At 43.3% G+C, this 26,204-nt stretch overlaps 1 protein-coding gene across 3 annotated transcripts in view; it reads right to left on the reverse strand.

Annotated features, from left to right (window-relative positions):
* Nucleotides 1-23,798, reverse strand: part of epb41l4a (erythrocyte membrane protein band 4.1 like 4A) — a 177,997-nt gene extending 154,199 nt beyond the window's left edge. Inside the window, exons 1-2 of one of the 3 annotated variants that reach the window (XM_033017423.1) lie at nucleotides 23,705-23,798; nucleotides 22,469-22,909 (exon numbers count right to left, since the gene is read on the reverse strand). In XM_033017423.1, the coding sequence (XP_032873314.1) occupies nucleotides 22,469-22,567 (99 nt within the window). In that variant the 5' untranslated portion in view covers nucleotides 22,568-22,909; nucleotides 23,705-23,798. Of the gene's footprint in view, nucleotides 1-22,468; nucleotides 22,910-23,360; nucleotides 23,596-23,704 lie in introns of those variants that run through there. The other 2 variants (XM_033017424.1, XM_033017422.1) reach the window with 2 other exon arrangements.
* Between the last annotated feature and the right edge of the window lie 2,406 nt (nucleotides 23,799-26,204).

The following is a 26,204-nucleotide window of genomic DNA, read 5'->3' on the forward strand; positions in this document are numbered from 1 at the left end:
CAGTAGATGTGTTTATGGGGTAAAAGGAGCAAATTAATAATATTAATATAATATCAAGGGGGGTAATTAGCGTGAGTGCGGGGGGTAGTTAGTGTGTGTGACGCTGCATGCCGCCTCCCCCCCCACAACCGCACGTTGGGGGAACAGACCCAACGGGTCTGCACTTGGTCTAGTATATCTCTATAGCTTTAAAACTCTCATCTTGTATGTGTGTGTGTGTATCTACATTTTTGCCAAAATGCTACGCGGTAACGATAAATTTTTTACATATTCTGATTCACATTTTTCCCCTCTAAACAATGATCAGCTTCACAAGATATGATGCAATATTTCACGACATTGGTGATTAAAGTTAAAAAAAAATGCAAAACTGCCTTTTAAGCTTCGACTGATGACGTCACAATGAGGTGGGCGGCCACGATGTCTCTGGACGGCGCCGTTTCACACACAGAATGAGCTTCGAGTGACGTCAGGGGGAGGGCCGCATTTAAATTAATGTTCCGCTTTTTCCGACCGGGCTTCTACCCGTGACGCCCCAGCTGGGCTTTTAAGCGGCCATCAAGGAGGCATTGAGACCGCGGTGGTGAAGGTGTTAATACTGACCAAATTAAAGACACCATAAAATGGAGAATCCCTGCACTTGTCAGAATTGCTTAACCCGTGTCAGCTGATATTTACAGGCTTTGGATGGGGCCAGCCATCTAGGCTCAGACTGATATGCAGAATGGTGAAGGATCCGGGTGTTCTCCTTGTTTCTCCCAACTTGATAAAATGTATAGTAGTTTTGCAAACAAACCTTAAATGCATCATTCCGATTGGATTGCTGCAAGGGCACTGCAAATAGTATAAATAATGTTGCGAGACGAGTGTCCTGTTAATTGTTGATTGGTTGAAATGTTGAGCCTTGGAGGAACTGTTTGAATCCCAGGGCACATGTTGCACTATTCATCTGTGTTGGCTTCCTTCAAGAAGTTTCTTTCAAATACAATGTATTCAAGATTATATTATTGGGTTAGGGAACTTTCAATTATGTAGTTATTATCAATATGTTTGATTGGTTTATAAAGAGACCACCCCCATGTGGTTTGGCCCCTCAAGGTTCGGGGACCTATAAAAGGTAGCCCCCACGGGGTCCTGTGCCGATCTTCTGGAAGAGCGTTTGGGACTGCGTGACCTTTTGAAGTGTCTCTGCTTGCACAAGGGCTTGGCCAAGCAGATACAAGGATCAAACCCACGGTGGTTAGGTATTGTATAGGGGAATTTGTGTTGTGTTATCCAAAATAAAGTTTAGTTGCTCAAGTGCTTGATTCAGTATTTTATTGACTGAAACTAGACTGGGAATATTCTTAGAATAAAGGGGAGGTCATTTAAGACTGAGGTGAGAAAAAACTTTTTCACCCAGAGAGTTGTGAATTTATGGAATTCCCTGCCACAGAGGGCAGTGGAGGCCAAGTCACTGGATGGATTTAAGAGAGAGTTAGATAGAGCTCTGGGGCTAGTGGAGTCAAGGGATATGGGGAGAAGGCAGGCACGGGTTATTGATAGGGGACGATCAGCCATGATCACAATGAATGGCGGTGCTGGCTCGAAGGGCCGAATGGCCTCCTCCTGCACCTATTTTCTATGTTTCTATGTTTCTATGGGGGGGAGCTTCGAACGAGCTATTTACAAGGAGACATCGAGACCGCAGCGGTGAGTCATCGCGACGATGGGGCCTCGTGGTGGCGGTGGGGTCCGGCCCTGTCGGTTGGCCCGGCGAGAGTTGAGATGGGGTTGCTGCTTCTTATCTGCACTAGCTGTGGGCCTGAGGCTGCTGGTGTCGTCGGTCCGGGTCTGTCAGTTGGCCCGCGGGAGTTGAGCTGGGGTTGATGCTTCTTCTCCGCGCTTGCTGTGGTCCCAGGCTCACAGCCAGCGCGGAGAAGAAATGGCAACCCCAGCTCAAAAAGGCAACCAACACCCCTCCGGGTTATTCACACCCCCCCCAGGGTTATACACACACACCCACACCCGCCCCCTCAAAAGGGCAGCCAACATCATCAAAGACCCACAACATCCTGACCACACACTTATTTCACCATTGCCATCGGGAAGGTACAAGAGCCTGAAAACTGTAACGTCCAGGTTCAGGAACAGCTTCTTCCCTACAGCCAAGCAGGCAAGAATTTCATTGTCCTATCTGGGACATATGACAATAAAACACTCTTGTCTCTTGACCCTCCCCCTCCCACAGCCCCCCACCCCTTCCGCCCCCCCTCGGTACCCCTCACCCTTGTGGGTGCCGAGCTGGGGCAAGAACGGAAAGACAGATTATTAGCTGAATGGTGTCAGGTTAGGAAACGGGGAAGTACAACGAGACCTGGGTGGCCTAGTACATCAGTCACTGAAAGTAAGCATACAGGTACAGCAGGCAGTGAAGAAAGCTAATGGCATGTTGGCCTTCACAAAGCGAGGAGTTGAGAATAGGAGCAAAGAGGTCCTACTGCAGTTGTAGACCACACCAGGAGTATTGCGTGCAGTTTTGGTCGCCTGATTTGAGGAAGGGCATTATTGCTATTGAGGGAGTGCAGCATAGTTTCACGAGGTTAATTCCCGGGATGGCGGGACTGTCATATGATGAAAGAATGATGCGACTGGGCTTGTATTCACTGGAATTTAGAAGGATGAGAGGGCATCATAGAAACATATAAAATTATTAAGGGATTGGACACGCTAGATGCAGGAAACATGTTCCCGATGTTGGGGGAGTCCAAAACCAGGCAAATAAATAAATGATGGGTCTTTGTCCCAAACATTATAGAGGGCGCAGTAGATCTAAGTGATGGTGAAGCAGCATTTGATACCACAAAAACATATCTGGAATTGCAAATATACTTGTTTTATGTGATATCAAGTTACTGACTAAATATTTTGTAACAGCATGGTTTTGTTTTGTGTATTTTGCCTTGATCAAGAGTTGATATATACTGACTTACGCTTTCATCATTGAACTATTAATGTATACCAGCAGTTCTAAAATGTTTACACGTTTCAGTTCAGTGAATTCAAATTACATTTTATTTAAAATAATATCACAACAAAGCACAATATATTGACGTAAAAACAGAAAATGCTGGAGACATTCAGCAGATAAGGCAGCATCTGTGGACAGAGAAACAGATTAGGTTTCTTCAACCTGTCAATTTAGCTCGGTTTCTCTTTCCACACAGTTATAATGGCCCTTTTCAGAGTAGAGAAAGGGATGAGAAGGTCAATAAATAAAAGGATAGAAAATGAATTACAAGGAAAATAACCAAAGGAGTTTTCTTTAAAAATGGAATCAGTTGCTAAAACTCACAGAGGCCTGAAGAAAATAACTTTCAAAACGGCAATTGAATATATCATAGAAAATGAGAGAATTGTGGACTACGGAGAAACAGCAAAAAAAAAGACATAGGAACCATGTTTACAAAAAGAAGACAAAAGCACTGGAATAACAGCGGGTCATGCAGCATCTCTGGAGATCATGGACAGGTGACGTTTCGGGTCAGGACCCTTCATCAGACTGATTATATGGGGGGAGGGGGGGGAGTCAGAGGGTGGTGAATCTGTGGAATTCTTTGCCACAGAAGGCTGTGGAGGCCAAATCAATGGATATTTGACTATGAGTGACAGGGGTTATGGGGAGAAGTTAGGAGAATGGGGTTAGGAGGGAGAGATACATCAGCCATGATTGAATCAGGGAGTAGACGATGGGCTGAATGGCCTAATTCTGCTCCTATCTCTTATCACATAAAATAGGGACCTTTACATAGTTTTGAAATTAAGCATGTATGGTACCCTACTATGCTGTATGATTCCATGAATTGAAAATTCAGGTAGTATAGGTGGGACTTCCAATCCTCTAGAATTGGTGGATTGAGACCAGGTGACTGTATGGGATTTTTGGGGGAAAACACACACCCTGCTCCAAAACCCCAGTCTAAGCATAACAAACCTCGGCTGCCAGCGAACAATCAAAATGCTTAGGTACACAAAATTGCTGGAGAAACTCAGCGGGTGCAGCAGCATCTATGGAGCGAAGGAAATAGGCGACGTTTCGGGCCGAAACCCTTCTTCAGACTGATGGGGGGTGGGGGGGGAGAAGGAAGGAAAAGGGGAGGAGGAGCCCGAGGGCGGGCGGATGGGAGGGTGGGAGGAGACAGCTAGAGGGTTGAGGAAGGGGAGGAGACAGCAAGGACTAGCAAAATTGGGAGAATTCAATGTTAATGCCATCCGGACGCAAGATCCCCAGACGGAATATGAGGTGCTGTTCCTCCAATTTCCGCTGTTGCTCACTCTGGCAATGGAGGAGACCCAGGACAGAGAGGTCGGATTGGGAATGGGAGGGGGAGTTGAAGTGCTGAGCCACCGGGAGGTCAGGTTGGTTATTGTGGACTGAGCGGAGGGAGTTCGGCGAAACGATCGCCCAACTTCCGCTTAGTCTCGCCGATGTAAATCAGCTGACATCTAGAGCAGCGGATGCAGTAGATGAGGTTGGAGGAGATACAGGTGAACCTTTGTCGCACCTGGAACGACTGCTTGGGTCCTTGAATGGAGTCGAGGGGGGAGGTGAAGGGACAGGTGTTGCATTTCTTGCGGTTGCAACGGAAAGTGCCCGGGGAGGGGGTGGTGCGGGAGGGAAGGGAAGAATTGACGAGGGAGTTGCGGAGGGAGCGGTCTTTGCGGAAGGCAGACATGGGGGGAGATGGGAAGATGTGGCGAGTGGTGGGGTCACGTTGGAGGTGGCGGAAATGGCGGAGGATTATGTGTTGTATTTGCCGGCTGGTGGGGTGAAAGGTGAGGACCAGAGGGACTCTGCCCTTGTTGCGAGTGCGGGGATGGGGAGAGAGAGCAGTGTTACGGGGTATGGATGAGACCCTGGTGTGAGCTTCATCTATGGTGGCGGAGGGGAATCCCCGTTCCCTGAAGAACGAGGACATTTCCGATGCCCTGGTATGGAATGTCTCATCCTGGGAACAGATGCGGCGTAGGCGGAGGAATTGGGAGTAGGGGATGGAGTCTTTACAGGGGGCAGGGTGGGAAGACGTGTAGTCCAGGTAGCCATGTGAGTCAGTGGGTTTGTAATGTATGTCGGTCAGGAGTCTGTCCCCTGCGATGGAGATGGTGAGGTCAAGGAATGGTAGGGAAGTGTCGGAAATGGTCCAGGTGTATTGGAGTGCCGGATGGAAGTTGGTGGTGAAGTGGATGAAGTCAGTCAGTTGTGTGTAGGTGCAGGAGGTGGCCCCAAAGCAGTCGTCAATGTAACGGAGGTAGAGGTCGGGGATGGGGCCCTGGTACGTCTCGAACAAGGATTGTTCAACGTACCCGACAAAGAGGCAGGCGTAGCTGGGGCCCATGCGTGTGCCCATAGCTACACCTTGTGTTTGGAGGAAATGGGAGGAGTCAAATGTAAAATTGTTGAGGGTGAGGACCAACTCCGCTAAGCGGAGGAGAGTGTCAGTGGCTGGGTATAGGTTGCTTAACTTGGGAAACAAACTAAAGCCAAACTAGAATAGTTGAATGTAGACAAGTACTTACATGTGCATTTAATGTTCTTTGGATAATTTAAAATGCTTCTTAAATTATTATTTTAAATTGGTTCCAAACTTTACGATGTTGCAAGGATTTCCTGAGGTTGAATGACCATGAAACAGAGGCAAGTTTGAACAACATTTGTTCTAGCTATTTGACTCTTCTTTGTCCTTTCTGAATAAAATCTTTTTTTTTTTGCAATTGGTAGCTCAGTTCATGAAGCGGTCAGGGATAAGAGTGTCAGTTCTTCAAATATACCTTACACAATTAAACTATTCGTAGTCTGTCAGATGCCTGGAACAGACCATGAAGGATGTGCTGGCGCTGGAGAGGGTCCAGAGGAGGTTTAAGAGAATGATCCCAGGAATGAGTGGGTTAACATATGACGAGCTTTTGAAGGCACTGGGCCTCTACTCGCTGGAGTTTAGAAGGATGAGGGGAGACCTCATTGAAACTTACCGAATAGTGAAAGGCCTGGATGATTTGGCTAGGTATTCTTATGTACAGAAAATTGATGTTAACATTAATTTGTATAACTGAGTTTAAAAAACAAACTCTCACATACTCAGTTGACATCTGGCTTGCACTGTGCAATTCCATCCTATTTCATGTTTTGGAAGTCACCTTAGTATTAACATCAAGACCACTTGCTAGGCAACATCACTTTCCAATTAAATCTGTAAAGACATTTCTTTGTTGCATCAGTAATGGATGTTAACAAAATTCAAATCACTCTGGCCTCTGATAGTCAACAAAACAATATTAACTAGAGTAATAAATGGATTGATACAATTTATACCATTAGATGGATTGATAAAATTTATACTGTATGTTTCATGGGAGCAACTTTTCCATTACTCTGTCTGTAAGGTCTTACAATTTAAAGTGATTCCCTGAACAAATGAAGCATAAATTAAAACTGATCTGCTATATACACATATTGGAGCCATTAAACTGGTGGCAATTCTCAGTGGCATGAAGAATGATGGATTCCAAACCTCAAATCAAATGAAGAATTATACAAAAAAAATGTGCTTTAATATTTCACATATAGATGACTAACTTATGGGTTCTTATGACTAACGGATGGGTTCAGACATTATTGTCTGAAACCATATTCTGAAATTCTAATGTCATCGAGCAAATTTTCAATGATTACCTAATCCAAAACAATCAAATAATTTAACTGCAGAACAATTACAGCAACAAATAGAAGTATCAGGTTCAAATCCTTGAAACTTTGAATTAAATAGGTTCTTTAAGCATTAGACCTAAACTTTGTAAAATGCTTGAATCTTGGAACAGGATAAGAAAAGCAAGCCAAAATAAATTTAGAACCAGTCTTCTTTCTTCAACATGGTAGTCAATTTAGAAGTTCTGAAAATAGAGAACCACCACTAAAGACCATCATTACCACTAGAGATGGCCAGTAGCAACATTTTACTGAAGACATATGTATCGTAAGAAAATGTGTTATGATATACGGAGTTTGTGCATTCTCCCAGTAACAACATTGGTTTTCTCCGGGTGCTCGTTTCTTCCCTCATTCCAAAGACGTACATGTTTGTAGGTTAATTGGCTTTTGTAAAATTGTAAATTATCCCCAGGGTCTATGATACTGTCAGTGTACAGGGTGATCGCTGGTCGGTGCGGACTCGGTGGGCCAAAGGGCCTGTTTCCGCGCTGTTTCTCTAAAGCCTGAAGACTTTTATCATAATAAAATAATCAGATTGTGCCCAGGTGGATTGGTTTTCCCCATTAAATTAGTGATGTAGTATAATAGAAATGCAGAGGTACTTGAGGTACCAAGGTCTAAGCGGAAGCTCAGAGGGGATAGAGCCTTTTCTGTTGCTGCTCCGGCACTCTGGAACACCTTGCCGCTGCACATCAGACAGGCCCCCTCACTGTCCATCTTCAAATCCTCCCTAAAAACATATTTTTATTCTTTGGCTTTCGACACTGGCTGAGGCATTGCTCCTGTTTTTAGTGCTTTTAATGTCTTTTAATTTTTAGTGTGTTTTTTATAGTCCTTCGTTTTACGGTTTTTAATGGTTTTTAATTGTTTGTAATAGCTTTTTGTTCATGATTTCTCATGTACAGCACTTTGTGGCAACTGTAGTTGTTTAAAGTGCTTTATAAATAAAGTTATTATTATTAAAGTTATTATTATTATGTTAGGATAGAATTAAATTGAATGTCAGAAATGTTTGTTTTACATTTGGGAAGGGGAATAAAACAAAGATCACTGGATTATAATGGCAGTCTGAGCAACAAATTCTGAATTCAAAAGAATGCTGTATGTTGGATTCACTACATTTGAAATTAGCTGGGATGCTGAATATTGTGCCTCATTACTACTGTGAAAATTAAACTGATTGGTTTCAACGCTTAGAATGTTACTAGAATTCTTTCCACGACCATCTTTCCACTTTATTTTTCACACAGAGTTGTGAGTGTCGAATTCTCTGCCTCAGAGGGCGGTGGAGGCAGGTTCTCTGGATGCTTTCAAGAGAGAGCTAGATAGGGCTCTTAAAGATAGTGGAGTCAGGGGATATGTGGAGAAGGCTGGAACGGGGTACTGATTGGGGATGATCAGCCATGATCACATTGAATGGCGGTACTGGCTCGAAGGGCCTACTCTTGCACCTATTGTCTATTGTCTACCCCTCCTCCCCCCCTCCCCCCCCCACCGCCCCAAGCCCACAACATCACCACCACAGGGCTGCTGCTAAATAATATCACAATTCTCAGTTGCAACATGACTGCACAGAACATTACCCTTATAACTATAAAATTCTGATCTTGGATGTGTCTGTGTGTGTGTGTGTGTGTGTATTTATTTGTTTGTGTGTTACCACATCTTCTCGAAAAAACAGTGCTCTAATAACGGTAAAATGTTTACATATTCGGGTAGAGATTTACCTCCTGGAGTCCGAAATCGCCTTACCTCAAAATTTTGTCCTTTACTTCTCGAGTTATTTATAAAAATGTTCACAAATCCGTCGCGCCAGGGTCTTGGACCTGTCCCACTTTGGCCGTCAGTTCCACGACAGGCCGTTGGCGCGCGAAGATTTCGTTCACTGCAAGAATTTCGGAGCCCCGCGCAATGTCGGGACCGGCCCTGCACAACTCCACACCCCACCCCTTCTAAGTGGGACCGGCCCCGCGCGGCCATACGGTGCCCGTACGCCTCAAGTGACCACGAGGTCGCGTAATTTGCGAGCCAAGGACGAGTAAGTGGTATTTAGGAATGCTGGTGCAGGACCCCCAAAAAGTTAATTTGCAATTCGAATCAGTAGTAAGGAAGCCATATTCAATGCTAGCATTTGTATCAAAAGGACTGGAGTACAAAAAACAGAAATGTATGCTGAGGTTATATTAGGTGCTGGTCAGGCTGCATTTGGAGTACTGCGATCAAATTTGGGCCCTATATCTGTGGAAGGATGTGTTGGCTCTAGATAGGGTCTAGAGGTTTACAAGAATGATTCCAGTAATGAGTGGATTAGCATGTGATGAGTGCTTGACAGCACTGGGCCTCTACTCGCTGGAGTTTAGAAGGTTGAAGGGAACAAAATAATGAAAGGCATAGATAGTGTATGTGGAAAGGATGTTTCCACTTGTGGGAGAGTCTAGGACCAGAGGTCATAGCTTCAGAATTAAAGGGCGCTCTTTTAGAAAGGAGATGAGGAGGAAGTTCTTTAATGAGAGAGTAATTCATCTGTGGAACTCAGTCACAGAGGGCAGTGGAGGCTAAGTCAGTGGATATTTTTAAGGCAGAGATAGACAAATTCTTGATTAGAATGGGTGTCAAGGGTTATGAGGAGAAGGCAGGAAAATGTGATTGGAAGGCAGAGATCAGCCATGATTGAATGGCAGAATAGACTCAACACCATTGTTTAGGGACGAATCACTGGTGGTGATTCGTCCCTAGAGTATAGAAGTGAGATTGACCGATTGACCACTGCCCAGTCCATCACCGGCTCTGACCTCCTCACCATCGAAGGGATCTATCGCAGTCGCTGCCTCAAAAAGGCTGCCAACATCATCAAGGACCCACACCATCCTGGCCACACATTCATCTCTCCGCTGCCATCAGGTAGAAGGTACAGGAGCATGAAATCTGGTACATCCAGGTTCAGGAACAGCTCGTCCCCACAGCCATCAGGCTATTAAATTTGCCATCAAACAAACTCTGAACTATAACAGACTATAGCACTTTATCTGTTGATTTATGTGTGTATATATATATGGTCTCTGCTATATAGACACACTGAACTGTTCTGTAGTTATGCTTACAATACTCTGTTGTGCTGCAGCAAGTAAGAATTTCATTGTCCTATCTGGGACACATGACAATAATCTCTATTGACTTGACTTGATTGGCCGAATGGCCTAATTCTACTCCTATAACTTGCTGGAGTCGGTCAACGGGACAGGCAGCATCTCTGGAGAGAACAAATGGGTGATGTTTCTGGTCGAGACCCATCTTCTGACTGAGTCAGGGAAGAGGGAAACAAGATATGGAAGGGTACAAAGAACATGCAAGGTGTGAAAAGAATAGACGATGATCAAGGAAATGTGGAAATGGTTCATTGTTGGATGAGGGAAAGGTGATATGAGGCATACAAACAATAAAATTACTCAGGAGGACAGTGAAACTAGTCAGAGAACTGGGGTGGGAAGGGGTGGAGAAAGAGGGAAAGCAAAGGTTACTTGCAGTTAGAGAAATCAATATTCATACCGCTGAGTTGTAAGCTGCCCAAGCAAAATATGAGGTGCTGTTCCTCCAATTTGCATTTGGCCTCACTCTGACAGTGGAGAAGGCCCAGGCCAGAAAGCTAGTTTATGGATATGGAGCTAATCAGGTGAGAAGACAAGCAAATTCATCTGAGACGCCACATGTTACTAAATGGATTGCTATCACCAACTTCTTCAGCATAAAACAACTAGATTACAGTAAGTAAAACAAAAAGGAAGCAGACCCATTCTACTTTCAATATTTAAATCACACAAACTAAGCCACATTTCAAATTAGAATATTAAATTCATACCAATTAATTACTTATTGCACAATCAAATATCAAGTGGTAAGAATGCTTTTTCACTTTGTTTTATTTTAAAGTACATTAATAACAATAACACAACATTAACTTGTAGAATGTTTTATAATTTGTTGTGGAATTATCCATCTTTATCCCATATTTCACTTCAACCCAAATAGCCAAACCAGATAACCTGGGCTATCATGACGAATAGTAAAAAATCATGTTTTTAATAAATTTAAAAATAATAACGTTGTGCCAAATGAGAAAATATACAAACAAAATGGATTGACACATTGCAATTTAGTATGCCTATAGAATTAACGGAAGGTAATCTGCAACTGCAATGGAGATAGTTTCAATCGATTATCCATTATGTATTTCAGCCAAGTTTATACTTCCAATTATTTCAAGTCAGTTATTTCTGCGTGTTCATCTCACCCCCTGAACTGGTATCCCTTCCTTTTCTTCAGTCAAAATTCTCAGTTGTACATCACAATGTCCCTCTGGTTTATCTCCTTTAAGGTTAAATATTTTCTATACAATTTCCTTTCTAATAGTAATACCAATATCCATTTTACACACACTTCCTTTGCTTTTAATGATCCATCTCCTCTGCAAATTGGAACAGCGTACTTATTTAGTATTTTGACCTTTCCCTCATTGTCAGTGTGCTAAGGTCACCGATTGTGATAATACAAATAGACCAATAAATCACAAGACCAGCAAACTAAATTAGATGTTAGAAACTTATTTGTCAATGTAATCATACAATTAAGAGTTTTGACAAAATAAATAAATGACTCAGACTATACTTTTCCAAAATGTTTGTAACGGAAAATTGTTAAGAGAGATTTAGCTCAGATATGGCATCTATCTATATATTCCTAAAACTTTCTTTGTTTGTATGTATGCGCGTGAATGCGTGACAATTCAAAACTCCACCAAAACGGTACATGATAGCGCCTTACTCACCATTAACCTGGGATGTAAAAGGGACGTTTCGTTCGGATTGATGTTATATTTTACAAGTTATTGACATTTTAAACTATACAAAGCCACTTTTTAACACTTTTCCACTTGCCCAGCCCGTCAGCCACGTCCCAATAACATCACAATGGGATCCCGAATCTCATTTACGTAAAAATCATGATTTTTTTTAAAAAATCAGTTTCAATCAAATTATTACGTTTTCATTGTCAGCTAACATTGTGTTTAGGTTTTTTAAAGGAAAAAACGTGATTTTCATTGAGAATTACATTTTTTTTTTAAATCGCGTTTTCATTGTGGGGGGGGGGGGTGGAATAGGGGGGAGCTTTCATTTTTAAAAAAAACATTGTGATTTTCATTGTGGTGGTGTGCGATCGTGGGGAGGTGAGGCGTGGGGGAGTGGGGATAGAGGGAGAGGAGGGGGTAGGGATGGGAGGGGGGTTATGGAGGGAGGGAAGGAGAGCCTGATGGTATCCGCACATGCGGATTTAAAAATAACTGAAAGTCTCCCCGCACGTGCGCAGTAGGCCCGGTATCCGCGTGGGAGGAATTTGAAATGACCACGGAGCTGAGGCTGGGGCAAGGTCTGGGGGCTGCAGTGCTGCTACTGCAGGCACGTGGGGACGGAGAGGAGCGGGACCCGGGGCAAGGAACGGGCCGCTGCTTCGGCCTCGCCCTCCCCCCCCACCCCCCCGCAGCTCCAGACCGCTCGACCCGTCCACCTGACAGCCCCCTGTAGCCTCAACTACAACTTTATCACCAACGTAGTGGAGTAAAAGGGGCCGGCGGTGATTTACCTAAAGATCCTGGGGTGGTGAGGAGGGAGACTGGGAGGATTGAGGGAGAGGAGGTGGTAGGGAGGGAGAGGGAGGGGAAAGTGGGGGAGGTGAGGAGGGAGAGTGGGGGAGGGGGGATAGAGGGAGAGGAGGGGGGAGTGGGGAAAGAAGGGGGAGTGGGGATAGAGGGAGGGCAGTGGGGGAGGTGAGGAGGGAGAGTGGGGGTGGGATAGGGGAGTGGGGGAGGAGGGGGATAGAGGAAGACGAGGGGGTGGGGAGAAGAGAGGGGTTATGGAGGGACTGAAGGTAGGGGAAAGGAAAGGGGGAGGTAAGGGAGGGAGTGGGGAGGGGAGGGGAAAGAATAAGGAGGGAGTGCTGGGGGTGAGGGGGAATGGAGGCGGACAGGGGTAGGAAGAGGGATGGCGAGGTAATGGAAGGGGGAAGGGAGAGGAGGGGAGGGAAGGGTGAGGAGAGGAATCAGAGGAGGGTTGGTGGAGTGTGGGGAGAGGTAGGGTAATGGAGGAGGGGAATAGGGGACTGAAAAGGGAGAGTGAGATGCGTTTACATTGATCTTATATTTTACAAGTTTTTGCCATTTTAAACTTACAAATGTCAGCCTCGCCTGCGCAGTTGGGGGCTATGGGTGAGTGGTGGAATATTGCATTGGGGGGGACGGGTCCGCATGGTCTAGAATGAACCTAAACACAAACTGCTGGAGAAACTCAGTAAGTCAGGCAACATCCGTGGAGGGAATAGGCAGACAATGTTTCAGATTGGGATGCTTCTCCAGTCTGATTGGAGGAGTGAGGAGAAAACTGGCAAGAGAGTAGGGGGCGGGATTAAGCCTGGCAAGTGATTGATGGATACAGAGGGGAGATTAGGTGTTGATAAACAGATGGGTGGATGTGACAAAAGCTAGAGGAAATAATAGGATGTCAAATAAGGGGGGGGTGAAATGCATAGTGGGGGGGGGATGAATATGCAATGAAGTGGGCAGGGGGAGGGAAAAGAAGGAGGATAAAAAGGGAAATTTGGGACAGGAATGGATTTAAGCATATGAAGGAGTGGAAAGGACAGGGTGACTAGGGTGGTGGGATGAATGTGTGAATGTTGGGGTGGATAGGGCAAGGAACAGAGAAGTAGGTATTACATGAAATTGGAGAATTCAATGTTCATACCATTGGGTTGTAAACTATCCAAATGGAATAAGAGGTGCTGTTCCACTACTTTGCCTGTGACCTCACTTTGGCAATAGAGGAGGCCAATGACAGGTCGGGTATTGGAACGAGAATGAGAATTGAAACGATTAGCCGAGACGACCAGCAGGCCTGGGCGGACAGAACACAAATGTTTGGTGAAACGGTCACCAAGAAATATAAATCAGTTTGCATTTCTCATTGATATCAACAACGATTACAAAAAGCACTTGTTTTGATTGTTTTATTCTTAAGTTTCACAAACTTTTTTTAGCCTTTCAAATTTCAGTTTTTATCATTTCCCTTTCTATATGAACATACAAAGCTACTGGACTGTATTCAAGACAAGGATTTCACTGTGCGTTTGTGCTTCGCACATGTGACAATAAATCACCATTGAACCAATTCCCTTTGGAATGCATTGCCTCAGTGCAGAAGATAAATATTCTACAGCAGCCATCAGATGGAAGTAAATAATTAATTGGGGAGGGGGTTGATTTTGGTTTCCACCTAATAACTACTATAGAATATTAATTTCTTGCCTCATAAAGTAATGCATTTCAAATCCTAAACAGATGTGGAAATATATTTCCTTACATCCCACTGGATATATGGTAAATTATATCACCAGAGAGTTCAGTTACTGGAAGTTGGGTAAATAAAGGAAAGCATTTCAAACTCTTCATGATGTTAAACCCTCGATAAAATCTTCTTTAAGTCTTCTGTGTTTTAAGGAGAAAATACATTTGAAATATGGTCTTTACTCACTATTAATTTCTCTGTAATGTTTTCAGGAAAACATTTTGACCTCTGCTGTAATCACCATCATTTCACCTCCATAGTCACCAACAACAGAAATGTTACATTGATTGGTGAACTGACACCAATGAATAATCAATCCTCAGAAGATGCAACTAATTCTCTCAGTATATCCAATGCCAGAGGTTTATTTTACAAGACAACACAAATTCTGGAAAAAAAACATTCCATGCCAATGGAAATCACCCTGATGTTTCAATGAAATAGAAGTCTAACAGAAAACAGACTGAAACTTAGTCATCAGCAGCACCAGATTACTGTAATACTGCACTTTCTTGAATGATAATACTTGAGATTGTACCTCCCTTTGAAACAGTGGAGCAATTGTCTATTAAATGCCTAACCACTCTCGTTCTACAAGCTTCACCTAACATCAGCTGTTCTTTCAGATCTTAACATCAACAACTGGGAATTATATAATGCCCTTTTTGTTAGTTTCTCTGTCAGACACCGATATATATTTCACTGCCATTTTAATTCTTGGCTAGAGCTATAAACATTCTTATTGTGTTTGTTCCATTCTCACCTTACAGCTGTGTTAATCCCTGTATTTATACAAATATTTGTCTAATGAAAAAAAGAATCAGAATTAAAAATTTGTTGGGGTAATTCCATCTCCCACATTCCTAATGGGAAACTCCTGCTTCACTGAATTTAAAAGTACTTCACCTCCATGGCCCTGATTCTGCAACATAACTGTCTGTCAGTGAGAGCCTGTAAAACACTGAACCATGTTAAACAATGCATACCGCAGAGTACGAACCAAATTCCAGCTTTGATGTGACAATATTTCTCTGCCTTACTATAAGCACCGGCTCAGGTGATCCACTATTGTATAGATTCAGACCATTATATTTATTGATTGAATGAGATATTGGAATGATTGAATGAGATATCAAAATTGGGATAATGTTAAACAATAGTTAGCATAGTTTTCTTTTAAACAGTGATGGTTAACAAATTATTTGACATTTGAACTGGGTAGAATAAAAATAAATCTTTTCATATGGATCTGCATCATCTATACTGTACATAGTGCACAATACCCATCCTCATGATGAATCATTCATTGCATAATAGGATGTACATTTTCAACCACATTGTGCATAGACACCTTAATTACACTCACAGCAAATTCTGCTTAGAATACAATTGTTCATCTGTTCTACAAATAAAGAGGAATTTCAGGCTAAATTCAGGAAATTTATCCGCAGGAATGGAAACATATTTGACAAAAGTACTGATCAGAGAACTAAATTAGTTTAATTTATTATTGTCATGTGTACCGAGGTACAGTGAAAAGCTTTTGTTTGTGTGCTATCCAAAGAAAAGACTATACATGAATCGACTCACCCATAGTTCACAGATAAAGGGAAAAGGGTAAAACATTTAGTGGAAAGATATAACACCGAAGTCTGATAAAGTCCAATTAAAGATAATTCAAAGGTCTCCAATGAGATTGATGGGAAATCAGGACTGCACTCCAGCTGGCGAGAGGCCAGTTCAGTAGCCTGATAACAGCCTGGAAGCAACTGTCCCTGAACCTGGAGGGGTGAGTATTCAAACTCTGTACCTCGTGCCCAATGGGAGAGGGTAGAAGATAGACGGACCAGAGTGAGGCTGGCCCTTGATTATGCTGGTTACGTTGTCGAGGCAGCGTAAAGTGTAGATCGAATCAATGGAAGGAGGGCTGGTTTGTATGATGGTCTGGGATACGTCAACATCTTTAAGGAATTTCTTCCGGCCTTGGATGGAGCTATTCCTAAACCATGCTGTGATGTATCCCAATTAGATGCTTTCTACGGGGCATCTGTAGAAGTTAGTGAGGGTTGTTGGGGACATGTCAAACTTCCTAAATCTTGTAAGGAAGTAGAGGTGTCGGTGTGCTTTCTTGGTCATAGTTTCAACGTAGCTGGTCCAGGACAAATTGGTGCCGATGTTTATTCATAGGAATTTGAAGTTTTCAACCATCTCTACTTCAGTGCCATCAATGTACCCATCCTAATGTTCTCATTATAACCATATAACCATATAACAATTACAGCACGGAAAACGGGCCATCTCGGCCCTTCAAGTCCGTGCCGAACACTTATTTCCCCCTAGTCCCATCTACCTGCACTCAGACCATAACCCTCCATTCCTTTCCCGTCCATATACCTATCCAATTTATTTTTAAATGATAAAATTGAACCTGCTTCCACTGGATGCTCATTCCACACAGCTACCACTCTCTGAGTAAAGAAGATCCCCCTCATGTTACCCCTAAACTTCTGTCCCTTAATTCTCAAGTCATGTCCTCTTGTTTGAATCTTCCCTACTCTCAGTGGGAAAAGCTTATCCACGTCAACGCTGTCTAGCTCTCTCATCATTTTAAAGATCTCTATCAAGTCCCCCCTTAACCTTCTGCGCTCCAAAGAATAAAGACCTAACTTGTTCAACCTTTCTCTGTAACTTAGTTGCTGAAACCCAGGCAACATTCTAGTAAAGCTCCTCTGTACGCTCTCTATTTTGTTGACATCCTTCCTATAATTAGGCGACCAAAATTGTACACCATACTCCAGAATTGGCCTCACCAATGCCTTGTACAATTTTAACATTACATCCCAACTTCTATACTCAATGCTCTGATTTATAAAGGCCAGCACACCAAAAGCTTTCTTTACCACCCTATCAACATGAGATTCCACCTTCAGGGAACTATGCATAGTTAATCCTAGATCCCTCTGTTCAACTGCATTCCTCAATTCGCTACCATTTACTATGTACGTCCTATTTTGATTTGTCCTGCCAAGATGTAGCACCTCACACTTATCAGCATTAACCTCCATCTGCCATCTTTCAGCCCACTCTTCCAAATGGCCTAAATCTCTCTGTAGACTTTGAAAATCTACTTCATTATCCTTCATTAAACTTTAGTCTTAATTATTGGAAAATGCTAATTCTATGAATTAAATACCCAAACCTGTATTTCTGATTACCTAGTCCATGGTCTAGCTGAGCAAATCCCCATACAAACATAAAATTACTTGTTTAAGAAGGAACTGCAGATGCTGGAAAATCGAAGGTACACAAAAATGCTGGAGAAACTCAGCGGGTGCAGCAGCATCTATGGAGCGAAGGAAATAGGCAACGTTTCGGGCCGAAACCCTTCTTCAGATTGATGGGGGGTGGGTGGGGGGGGGGCGGGGAGAAAGGAGAAAGGAGGAGGAGCCCGAGGGCTGAGGGAGAGATAGGAAGGGGAGGAGACAGCAAGGACTAACAAAATTGGGAGAATTCAATGTTCATGCCACCAGGATACAGACTCCCCAATTTCTGGTGGTGCTCGCTCTGGCCATGGAGGAGACCCAAGACAGAGAGGTCGGATACATAATGGGAGGGGGAGTTGACGTGCTGAGCCACCGGGAGGTCAGGTTGGTTAATGCGGACCGAGCGGAGGTGTTCGGCGAAACGATCGCCAAGCCTACGCTTGGTCTCACCGATGTAGATCAGCTGACATCTAGAGCAACGGATGCAATAGATGAAGTTGGAGGAGATGCAGGTGACCCTCCCATTCCGTATCCGTCCTCTCTGTCCTGGGTCTCCTCCATGGCCAGAGCGAGCACTACCGGAAATTGGAGGAACAGCACCTCATATCTTGGGGAATCTGCATCCTGGTGGCATGAACATTGAATTCTCCCAATTTTGTTAGCCCTTGCTGTCTCCTCCCCTTCCTATCTCTCCCTCAGCCCTCGGGCTCCTCCTCCTCCTTTTTCCTTTCTTCTCCCCCCCCCCCTCCCCACCCCCCATCAGTCTGAAGTAGGGTTTTGGCCCGAAACCTTGCCTATTTCCTTCGCTCCATAGATGCTGCTGCACCCGCTGAGTTTCTCCAGCATTTTTGTGTACCAAACATAAAATTATTCTTTGATAACAATCCATGAAGCATGGTATGATAATATCGGCAACAGTAATTTATACCTAATTTAGTTTCTCAAAATATATGTTGTTTAATCTAGAAATGCCACCATAAATTAAATCTTTCCTTGTGTTAAAAATATTGCACCATTTTCCATGTTCAACCAATCAACAAACTAACTACATGCCAAATCAATATCATTGACAACATTCCCAAACTATCTTACTTTATTTTTAAACAACTTAATTGTCAAGTGAACATCACTTTTAAGTTTAAATACCAAATTTAAGATGCACTTTCAGTCTTTAACATAATACTTACAAACAATATACAAACAATATTATTTTCACAGAACACAGCAATGCAGAATTAGGAACATCACAACATGGTCCAAGCAAGCAAATAACCATGGAAGGTGAAAAGAACATCTTCATAGTGATTAGAATTGATGGCCATATTTTTGTATAATTTCCTTTTTATTGCCCGGAAATGTTTTAAAAATGAGTTCCTGGCATATGTCAAATGAAATCAAAGTCCACGGTAATCAACGAGAAACTTCCCAGTCATACTTTCTTCAAAGGAAGATGCTTTTGGTTGTGGGTGCCATCTCAATCCCTGGACAAATATCTTCAGCACTTCACTGATGGCCTTGGACGAGAGTGTCCCATGAAGATTGGCCAAATTTGACAGATTCCATCACAAATTTCCAACAATGGAATTGTCCACATTTGCATGCAGTAAGATATGGATAACATCGAGACTTAGCCTTGATCATCACTAACAATATTCTCCATCTCCAAACACATTCTACTCCAAAAACATGAAAAGAGATCAATAGCTTCCAGGAAAATGCAATTCGCAATATTTGAACTCCATCAGCGTTAACTCCATGCACTACTACGACATCATAGTGTGGACAAGCTGCAATGTATCAACTCACCAAGGTTTTTTTTCTGGAGCACATCACAACAATTCAACCTCTATCACCTGGATGAACAATGGACCATGCACTTAGAAATTTCAGACATATTTCCCTCCATGAAACTTAACATCCTGAAATACTTTGCCATTCTTCCATGGATGCTGCATCAGAATCCTGGAACTACAAACCTGACATCAGCTTGGGTGTACTTTGAATACATGGACTGTGTTGGTAAATCATTTCAATAGACAATAGGTGCAGGAGTAGGCCATTCAGCCCTTCTAGCCAGCACCGCCATTCAATGTGATCATGGCTGATCATTCCTAATCAGTACCCCGTTCCTGCCTTCTCCCCATATCCCCTGACTCCGCTATTTTTAAGAGCCCTATCTAGCTCTCTCTTGAAAGCATCCAGAGAACCTGCCTCCACCACCCTCTGAGGCAGAGAATTCCACAGACTCAATACTGTGTGAGAAGAAGTGTTCCTCGTCTCCGTTCTAAATGGCTTACTCCTTATTCTTAAACTGTGGCCCCTGGTTCTGGACTCCCCCACATCGGGAACATGTTTCCTGCCTCTAACATGTCCAAACCCTTAACAATTTCATATGTTTCAATGAGAAACCCTCTCATCCTTCTAAACTCCAGAGTGTACAAGCCCAGCTGCTCCATTCTCTCAGCATATGACAGTCGCGCCATCCCGGGAATTAACCTTGTAAACCTACGCTGCACTCCCTCAATAGCAAGAATGTCCTTCCTCAAATTAGGGGACCAAAACTACACACAATACTCCAGGTGTGGTCTCACTAGGGCTCTGTACAACTGCAGAAGGACCTCTTTGCTCCTATATTCAATTCCTCTTATTATAAAGGCCAACATACCATTCGCTTTCTTCACTGCCTGCTGTACCTGCATGCTTTCTTTCATAGACTGATGAACAAGGACCCCCCAGATCCTGTTGTACTTCCACTATTCCCAACTTGACGCCATTTAGATAGTAATCTGCCTTCCTGTTTTTGCTACCAAAGTGGATAACCTTACATTTATCCGCATTAAACTTCACCTTCCGTGCATCTGCCCACTCCCCCAATCTGTCCAAGTCACCCTGCATTCTCATAGCATCCTCCTCACAGTTCACACTACCACCCAGCTTTGTGTCATCTGCAAATTTACTAATGTTACTTTGAATCCCTTCATCCAAATCGTTGATGTATATTGTAAATAGCTGCGGTCCCAGCACCGAGCCTTGCGGTACCCCACTAGTCACTGTCTGCCATTCTGAAAGGGACCCGTTAATCCCTACTCTTTGTTTCTTGTCTGCCAACCACTTCTCTATCCATGTCAGCACTCGAACCCCAATACCATGTGCCCTAATTTTCCCACTAATGTCCTATGTGGGACCTTATCAAATGTTTTCTGAAATTCCAGGTACACTACATCCACTGGCTCTCCCTTGTCCATTTTCCTAGTTACATCTTCAAAAAATTCCAGAAGATTAGTCAAGAATGATTTCCCCTTCGTAAATCCATGCTGACTCGGACTGATCCTGTTACTGCTATCCATATGTTCGGCTATCTCATCTTTTATAATTGACTCCAGCATCTTCCCCACCACCGATGTCAGGCTAACTGGTCTATAATTCCCTGTTTTCTCTCTCCCATCTTTCTTAAAAAGTCGGATAACATTAGCTACCCTCCAATCCACAGGAACTGATCCTGAGTCTATAGAACATTGGAAAATTATCACCAATGCATCCACAATTTCTAGAGCCACTTCCTGAAGTACCCTGGGATGCAAACCATCAGGCCCTGGGGATTCATCAGCCTTCAGTCCCATCAGTCTATCCAACACCATTTCCTGCCTAATGCGGATTTCCTTCAGTTCCTCCGTCACCTCGGATCCTCTGGCCACTACTATATCAGGAAGATTGTTTGTGTCCTCCTTAGTGAAGACAGATCCAAAGTGTCTGTTCAACTCATCTGCCATTTCCTTATTTCCAATAATAAATTCACCCTTTTCGGTCTTCAAGGGTCCAACTTTGGTCTTAACAATTTTTTTCCTCTTCACGTACCTAAAGAAGCTTTTACTATCCTGCTTTATATTCTTGGCTAGCTTACCTTCGTACCTCATCTTTTCTTCCAGTATTGTCTTTTTGGTTATCTTCTCTTGTTCTTTAAACATTACCCAATCCTCTTGCTTCCCGCTCATCTTTGCTACGTTGTACTTCTTCACTCTAATTTTTATACTGTCCCTGACGTCCCTTGCCAGCCACGGTCATCCCTTTCTCCCCTTGGAATCTTTCTTCCTCCTAGGAATGAACTGATCCTGCACCTTCTGTATTATTCCTAGAAATACCTGCCATTTTTCTTCCACTGTCATCCCTGCTAGTGTATCTTTCCAGTCAACTTTGGCCAGCTCCTCCCTCATGGCCCCATAGTCCTCTTTATTCAACTGCAACACTGACACCTCCGATCTATCCTTCTCCCTCTCCAATTGTAGATTAAACCTGACCATGTTATGGTCACTGCCTCCTAATGGCTCATTAACCTCGAGGTCCTTTATCAAATCCGGTTCATTACATAACACTAAATCCAGAATTGCCTTCTCCCTGGTAGGCTCCAATACAAGAATCCATCACAAATTCAGTTAAATATAGCAGTCACTCTCTTTCTATATATTTAGAAATAATCACTTTAACACACAGATATCACTGCCTACAAAACATTGTTGAAATTATATGTATAGGAGTAATAGGTAAAACGATTTACCGTATGGCCGCTGTCACTAATCAAGATTGTGTAGAACTGAACTGCAGATGCTGGTGGACACAAAGTACAGGAGTACCTCAGCGAGTCAAGCAGCATCTCTGGAGAAAAGGGATAGGTGACGTTTCGAGTCGGCACCCTTCTTCTCACCGATCAAGATTAATGGCTAACAAGTCAGTCATTGGTTTCAGGTTCTTTGTATCAAAATTGTTATGAGTAAATAAATGTTTTATTCATAAACATCTATTCCCTGCGTGGTAGAGGCAAGATAACTCCAAGTTTATATCCTCGTTCACAAAATTGAACAACCGTGCAAAAGTCTTTTAATATACTTACAACACATAAAAAGACCGCTAATCATTTCTACCATATTCCTGGATCTATAATAAAATGAGCATGAATATTGTAACTAAGATCACATTATGAATTAATTTGACTAAATTAATTAATTAAGCTTCCAGTGTTAATATTTCAGAGTAAATCGACACGTGCCTTGATGACTGTATAGCGATCAACTTACTTTTATTCCTTGTTGTTGAGTGGTTAGAGTAAGCTTGGTCTCATCTAAAAGTAATACTTCGCAATAAAATTCTTCTTGTGTCGTGCAGAAACAACCCATTGCTGCATTGAAACCAGAAGTGAGGACGAATCCTGATAAAGTCCACTAATTGTCCGTGTTTTAAAAAAATTTAAATCGACTTGAAATTCCAGTTAAGCACGCATCGAGACGGATAGCATTGCACTGTGCCGCTTTCTCATATCTCAACGAGAGAAAATGTACCAACTGGTAACATGAAACATCAGGTGCAGCATATCTTTTCTCTCTTCGGATGGGAAAAAAAACCGCAACAAATACAATACGGACTGTTGTATCCTTTAAAATGAATGGTGTAGAAGTAATCCTGGCAACTGATAAGTTCGGCGAGCTGGTTCTTGGAAGTGGAACGATGGGATGGGTGATCTGAAAGAACAAAAGCAGCCTTTAATTAAATATTTCCACAATTTACACAGCGCAAGAGTAGAGACTTCGTGAAAATTACAAGGATCAAAAACAAATCACGATCCTCTCCTAGGTGTTTACGTATTGCTCGTTTTATATAATGGGTTCGATTGTCTGAATTTACGTGAACGATCCGCAGACGCCCCTCTTCACAATAGCAAGGGGGAAATCTAATATGCGCTCGTACAACAAAAAGCAAACACGTTTACACACAGGACAGCAACCACACATTTCAGTGGCTAAACGCGCTATTTAAAATCGCCGATCTTGTTTTTAAACACCATTATGGGACGTTAACTTGCCCTGCGACCGTCGCTGTCCCTGAGACAACAGATGGTGAACGGCGGGGAATGTCTCGCCTGTTTCTGCCCGTCAGCTCCGCACCGACTTGCACCGACCCACAGGAGCTCACCTTCCACCTCCCTCCCTCAGGCACAAGCCGGCAACCTCCCGGGGGCTGACGCCCAGGCGCCCAACATCCCGCCCGCCTGCACTGGAGCTGGTGCTGGTGCTGGTGCTGGTGCTGGAGCCGGGCGGCCGAACTACGTCTCCCTGGCGCTTTCTCCCACTTTCCACATGTTTCAGTAGCTGCACTGGGTCTGCTCCTGCACTGGGTCTGCTCCTGCACTGGGTCTGCTCCTTCAGCTGACAAATGCAAGATCACTGCCCCCTCCCCTCCCTTCGCCTCGCCGCCTCCCTCCAGCGTTCCCATCCCCGCCCCATCCCTCCCCTTCCCCGCCCCATCCCCGCACTGACCCCGGCGCTGCCCCGGTAACCGAGGAGATGCCGCCACCTTTCACCCGCAGCAGCGGAGCGCGATCCCGGCCGCCAGCTCGCTCCCCAGCCGGCACCGCTCTGCAGCCTGGAGTTTGCAGTCTGTGTCAGACAAAGCCTACTGCTTATCAACAGTAATCAATCACTTCTACTAGAATGTTTTTTATATATTGCACACAAAAGACACTGCTGGCGGACATGACAGCAAACTTTGCAAATGTGAGTGACAACTACAAAACAATCACATAGAAGAGGTGGCCATTTCAGGTTACGCGCTTCTGACATTCAGCATGCAATCTTCACGGTTCCCTCAACGAACATTAATTACTTTCTGATTGGTGTGAGGCGCTATTTTCCTAACATTTAGATTTTGTATCCTTTGTTCTTTTCAACCTAGAAAAGGAACAAAAATAACCAACAGCTTCTAAAATGTTGCCAGCTGAAGAACAAGTGTGACTATAAGCTACTGTCGTAGCTGGCTGTTCAATGGCCAATTTTCCTTCATTAATATTGATGAGTATCAAATATAAGTACATATGCTAACATTTGAAGGAGGAAAGCAAGACATGGGAAGCAAATCAAATATGGAAAAGCACTTACTGCAGGTAGGAACTGAAATGCTTCTGAATCAGCAACACTCTAAGGTGATGTAATCATAGAGTAATACAGCGTGGAAACAGGCCCTTCGGCCTAACTCATCCATGCCAACCATGATGCCCCATCTAAGTTGGTCCCAGCTGCCTGCGTGTGACCCGCATCTCTCTAAATCTTTCCTATCCATGTACCTATCTAAATATCCCTTAAATGCTGATGTACTGATGGGAAACTAGCCTGATTCACATTGATAGTTTATCAGGGAGGAGAGAATTCACTGTACCCTCAAAACGCTGCCTCAAAGCTCTGATGCTTGTCATGTATTAGAGAAAGAAAACACACCAGATGTGTATTACGTGTTTGAAATCCCAAGGGGAAGGTGGAGAGAATATTACATTTGTGAACATTTTATTGATGGCAATAACTGATACCAATAACGTATATATGACAGTTTTATCATTCAAAAACAAGTTGCATGAGTATTCATTCTGAACTCAATCACATAATTCAAGGAGTGTTTTAGGTGAGTTTACTAAGTTAAAATCTAAGGAAGTCTTTCAATGTTTTGGAGACATGAAGAACCTAAAGGGCCAGGCCCACTTACGTGACTTTTTCGGCGACTGCCATCACCCGTCATAGGTCGTTGCAGGTCGGCGAAAATTTTCAACATGTTGAAAATTCAGCGGCGACCAGAAAGACGCTACGACTCTTTGGGTGACTGAGGAGACGACTCACGACCATACAGGCGACATGTCACGGGGTGAAGCCTGTATGGTCGTGTGTAGTCGCCCAAAAAGTCGTACTTTGTTCTGGTCGCAGCTGGATTTTCAACATGTTGAAAATTTTCAGCGACCTGTAACGACCTATGACGGGTGCCGGCAGTCGCCGATAAAGTCGCGTAAGTGGGACAGGCCCTTAAGGAAGGCCAATGAGGACCAGTGGGAAATCCAGTGACTCGGGCACTTGAGCACACAATCACCAGCCATATGACAAAGACTTCATTGCATAACTGGCCAGATTTGGTAGGGTAGAGAGCGATGTACAATTATAGCATTAGTGAAAGTTGCAGAAAGTAAGGACAAGACCATGAGGGATGTAAACATGAGAATGATTTTTTTTTTAAGTGATGAGCTGTTGTGCCAATTGAATCCCACTTAAATCTGCAAATGAGATATTGGTCCAGAATAGGATGCAAGTAGCAAAGGCTTTGATGGTTTGTAGAAGGAGCAATGAGAGGCTAACCAAGAGATCTTAGGGATTATCATGTCTGAGGAGAAAAGATTACAAATTAGTTTTTCAGAACCAAATGGGCAAAATTGCATAAGAAGAAATATATCATCTTTGAGATACAGGCTTAGAAAAGTGTGACAACATTACAAATGGTCTGGTTCATCCAAAGTGGGTGATAATGGAATCCACAATGAAGATATATTGTGACTAAAGGGTGATGACTTTGGTGCTTATCTGGAAGGATTTATAGCTCACCCAAGACTGGAATTAAAACAATGAGACATGAAACAATTGAAACATAAAAACATCTCAATAAACTGAATTGTTTATTCTACATCAGAGACTCAATTAATTAAATTGACTGTCTACATGGTGCTGAAGTGGAGACAGTTAAGAGCATCAAGTTCCTAGGTGTAAATATCAGCAGCAATCTATCCTAGTCCTGGTCCAAACACATTGGTGCCACAGCCAAAAAAACACACCAATGCTTCTATTTCCTCAGAAACCTATGGAAATTCGACATGCCTGAAATGATTCTTACCAATTTCTATAGATGTACCATAGAAATCATCCTATCCAGATGCATCATAACTTGGTTTGGCTATTGTTCTGCCCAAGACTGCAAGAAATTACAGAGTTAATGGGCCATATCGTCTCT

This window comes from Amblyraja radiata, chromosome 3 (assembly GCF_010909765.2).
Source record: "Amblyraja radiata isolate CabotCenter1 chromosome 3, sAmbRad1.1.pri, whole genome shotgun sequence".
In the NCBI taxonomy this organism is placed as follows: domain Eukaryota; kingdom Metazoa; phylum Chordata; class Chondrichthyes; order Rajiformes; family Rajidae; genus Amblyraja; species Amblyraja radiata.